Genomic DNA, 4,191 nt, shown 5'->3' with positions numbered 1-4,191 from the left:
GTAAAGCATGTAGAAACAGACTAGTATTCTGGTATGAGGCTGACTGTAAAGCAGGTGGAAACAGACTAGTACTCTGGTATGAGGCTGACTGTAAAGCAGGTAGAAACAGACTAGTACTCTGGTATGAGGCTGACTAAAGCAGGTGGAAAAAGACTAGTACTCTGGTATGAGGCTGACTGTAAAGCAGATGGAAACAGACTAGTACTCTGGTATGAGGCTGACTGTAAAGCAGGTGGAAACAGACTAGTACTCTGGTATGAGGCTGACTGTAAAGCAGATAGAAACAGACTAGTACTCTGGTATGAGGCTGACTGTAAAGCAGGTAGAAACAGACTAGTACTCTGGTATGAGGCTGACTGTAAAGCAGGTAGAAACAGACTAGTACTCTGGTATGAGGCTGACTGTAAAGCAGGTAGAAACAGACTAGTACTCTGGTATGAGGCTGACTGTAAAGCAGGTAGAAACAGACTAGTACTCTGGTATGAGGCTGACTGTAAAGCAGGTAGAAACAGACTAGTACTCTGGTATGAGGCTGACTGTAACGCAGGTAGAAACAGACTAGTACTCTGGTATGAGGCTGACTGTAAAGCAGGTAGAAACAGACTAGTACTCTGGTATGAGGCTGACTGTAAAGCAGGTAGAAACAGACTAGTTCTCTGGTATGAGGCTGACTGTAAAGCAGGTAGAAACAGACTAGTACTCTGGTATGAGGCTGACTGTAAAGCAGGTAGAAACAGACTAGTTCTCTGGTATGAGGCTGACTGTAAAGCAGGTAGAAACAGACTAGTACTCTGGTATGAGGCTGACTAAAGCAGGTTGAAGCAGACTAGTTCTCTGCTATGAGGCTGACTGTAAAGCAGGTAGAAACAGACTAGTACTCTGGTATGAGGCTGACTGTAAAGCAGGTAGAAACAGACTAGTTCTCTGGTATGAGGCTGACTGTAAAGCAGGTAGAAACAGACTAGTACTCTGGTATGAGGCTGACTGTAAAGCATGTAGAAACAGACTAGTACTCTGGTATGAGGCTGACTAAAGCAGGTTGAAGCAGACTAGTACTCTGGTATGAGGCTGACTGTAAAGCAGGTGGAAAATACGTGTTTATGAACGATGAAAAGACTATGGAGGCATAGATAGGGGTTGGTACCCTGTTCCTTCAACTGTGTTCCCTACACCCTATCCCTATGGGCCCTGTTCAAAGTCATCTATGTAGGGATATGGTGCCTGAGGGAAACATTGAAGCTGTTCACAGCAGGGAATAAAAGCCAGTTTGATTGCAAAGATGTAATGATCATTTACTTGACTTAAATGATTGGTACGGTACAATAAGCGTGATGATTGATCAACCTATGTTCTGCAACATGTTTCCATCAGAATGACATAACCTTACAGGTATGTACGTATGAAATAAATCATTCTCTCTACTATTATTCTGACATTTCACATTCTGGTTACCAGGGTGAGACATGAAATCATGTACACTATATTATCATATCAATCATTATGAAACATCAATAGGCAGAGAACAAATCAATAACCTTTAAAACTATTGTTCTTCCAATCAATAAAATAACAACTAGACATGAATGGTTCATTTAGATTCTATTCATCAAAATAGTAGAATGAAATGTGTTGTTTGTAAATCCACTTAGATCGGGGTCTGTCATTGGATAGGCAAGGGCCATCATGGTGTTTATAGCAGGTCTATAAATCCATTAGATCACTGTGCAGTCTGTGCTGTTATTGGATCACTGAGTGGATCACCTCTTTTGATCTCCCCGACACTGTTCAAATGATTGGCCAGTTCCTGGACCACTGATGTCCTTCCCACCTGGTCGCTTCTCCTCTTCTCCATGATCAAGTCCTCTAAACACTGAAACTCCAGCATGTGAGACTGTTTATCAGACATCAGGATCTTTAACCTGTATGGCTGTTTTCCTATCCGGATCTCCGCACCCATTTTGAACTCCCGTTTGCCAAACCTGCACCAAGCGGCAAAACACTCTGAATTTCTCCAGCTCAACTCTCCGTCTTTACCTCCTACCTGTTCCATAGCGTTCTGAACCACCATGTCGGCGCTGAGGGCTTTGAATTTATACAGCTCGTTGACTATCCTACATCTCCTTCCCTGGCTGGCTTCTGTCAGAAAGCTGTTCTTTATCTCTGCTCTGTGCAGGTGCACCACCTGGAAGTCACCGACATACACCGCCCAGTGGGGGTACTGACCCGTTGTTACAAACTCCACCAGGTCACCCGCCTTGCATTTGTTTAGTAAGATCTCGGGGGAGTAGGTTTCCATGCCCGCGGTCTTGACGCTCTTCTCGTAAATACATTCCCCCCGGTGGAAAACGGCGCAATCCACCTCGTTGCGCTTGTCGTAGTGTTTCTGTTCCGTACCAGTGCGGTGCTCTTTATCCGCTCCGTCTACGTTACTGTTTTCCCCCTCCTGTTCCTCGTCATCTGTTGAGAAAATATAAGACACTCCGATCCGAGGACCCTCCTCGGTGTCCAGCCCGTTGGGGTCCACTGTGGGAACTTCTGCGTAACTTTGATGTGACAGTTTCATTTTATCCACCTGGTTGCCCATGCCTCCTCCCTGGTAGCAGATAGGGATGCGAGAATGATGCTGCTGCTGCCAGGCAGTCCACCTGTTAAAAGCCGAGGATCATCGCCATCTGTAGCCGCCTCTCTGTCACGCAGCCCGGGTAAAACAAATGACACCCTCCCGAAGAGCACCGATCCATTTGTAGCGGCAGGTCTCCCACAAAAGCAAAATAGTATTCCCAAGCAGCAGTCTGCTGTGATGAAGTCTATTCAAATCAACAAGTGTCTTGCTGTGGATGGATGGAGAATAACGGCAGCATTTAGTATTCAGGAAATACAGTTCCCATCCGTCCAGGTGTAGGCTAGTCCTCTACATGCGCCTCACCTGATATTCGCTAGCCTATTCTCCATGCGTAAAGTTGGAACATTTAACTATCACGAGCAATACGATTAGGTCGGAACAACAAAAATAATAATAGACTTGAGGTTATTCGTGCCCGGTGACAAAAATGTATCTTATGTCCGTGCTGTCCGATAAAGTAGAATGTATGAATAGTTTCCGCAGTGGTGTAGTTAAGACCACGGAGGCGATAATGAAACGTGCAGGTCGTTGCCGTTTCGATGGCAGGCAGATCACGGTCTTGGCACAGCTACAGCGACTGTTACAAACGCTTCTCATTTAAAGCTGTAGTGCTTATTTTCTTTTCATCATGGTTCACATTCTGAGTTCCCCAACTCTCAGAAACGCAACTCTCATAAACGATAGGCTACAAAGGGAATGTGTTGCTATACATTATTACAACCCATTCTGCTCACAGGCTTCAATAATATTCTACTCCTTCGGGAATAAATACGATGTAGATCAATGTTTACAACTACATAACTTTGTGATTAAACATATGCCTCAACATTGTCATTACTCTAGAACATTGTATTAAAATCGTACATAGTAAAATCTTTGTAATATCAGAGTGCTAATAAAGTTGAACCTGTTTGTACTGTTGTTACATCGTTACATGTTGACTCACATCGTCCAGCCTACTAAACTGTTCCTTAGTGACTCACATCGTCTAGTCTACTAAACTGTTCCTTAGTGACTCACATCGTCTAGCCTACTAAACTGTTCCTTAGTGACTCACATCGTCCAGCCTACTAAACTGTTCCATAGTGACTCACATCGTCTAGCCTACTAAACTGTTCCTTAGTGACTCACATCGTCTAGTCTACTAAACTGTTCCTTAGTGACTCACATCGTCTAGTCTACTAAACTGTTCCTTAGGGACTCACATCGTCTAGTCTACTAAACTGTTCCTTAGGGACTCACATCGTCTAGCCTACTAAACTGTTCCTTAGTGACTCACATCGTCTAGCCTACTAAACTGTTCCAGAGTGACTCACATCGTCTAGTCTACTAAACTGTTCCTTAGTGACTCACATCGTCTAGCCTACTAAACTGTTCCTTAGTGACTCACATCGTCTAGTCTACTAAACTGTTCCATAGTGACTCACATCGTCTAGTCTACTAAACTGTTCCATAGTGTCTCACATCGTCTAGTCTACTAAACTGTTCCAGAGTGACTCACATCGTCTAGCCTACTAAACTGTTCCTTAGTGACTCACATCGTCTAGCCTACTAAACTGTTCCTTAGT

The 4,191-nt window shown here is 44.0% G+C and overlaps 1 protein-coding gene across 1 annotated transcript; it reads right to left on the bottom strand.

The window, feature by feature from the left end:
• Window positions 1–1,266: 1,266 nt before the first annotated feature.
• lratd2a (LRAT domain containing 2a) lies at window positions 1,267–3,229 on the bottom strand. Its single transcript, XM_055893215.1, has one exon. It carries the CDS (start codon window positions 2,582–2,584, stop codon window positions 1,718–1,720), a length of 867 nt encoding a protein of 288 aa, XP_055749190.1. The 5' UTR covers window positions 2,585–3,229; the 3' UTR covers window positions 1,267–1,717.
• Window positions 3,230–4,191: the final 962 nt, after the last annotated feature.

The sequence above is a fragment of the Salvelinus fontinalis genome, chromosome 32, assembly GCF_029448725.1.
Source record: "Salvelinus fontinalis isolate EN_2023a chromosome 32, ASM2944872v1, whole genome shotgun sequence".
Lineage (NCBI taxonomy): Eukaryota > Metazoa > Chordata > Actinopteri > Salmoniformes > Salmonidae > Salvelinus > Salvelinus fontinalis.
Note: the sequence above shows the minus strand (reverse complement) of the source record. Positions and strands in the feature narration are given on the sequence as shown.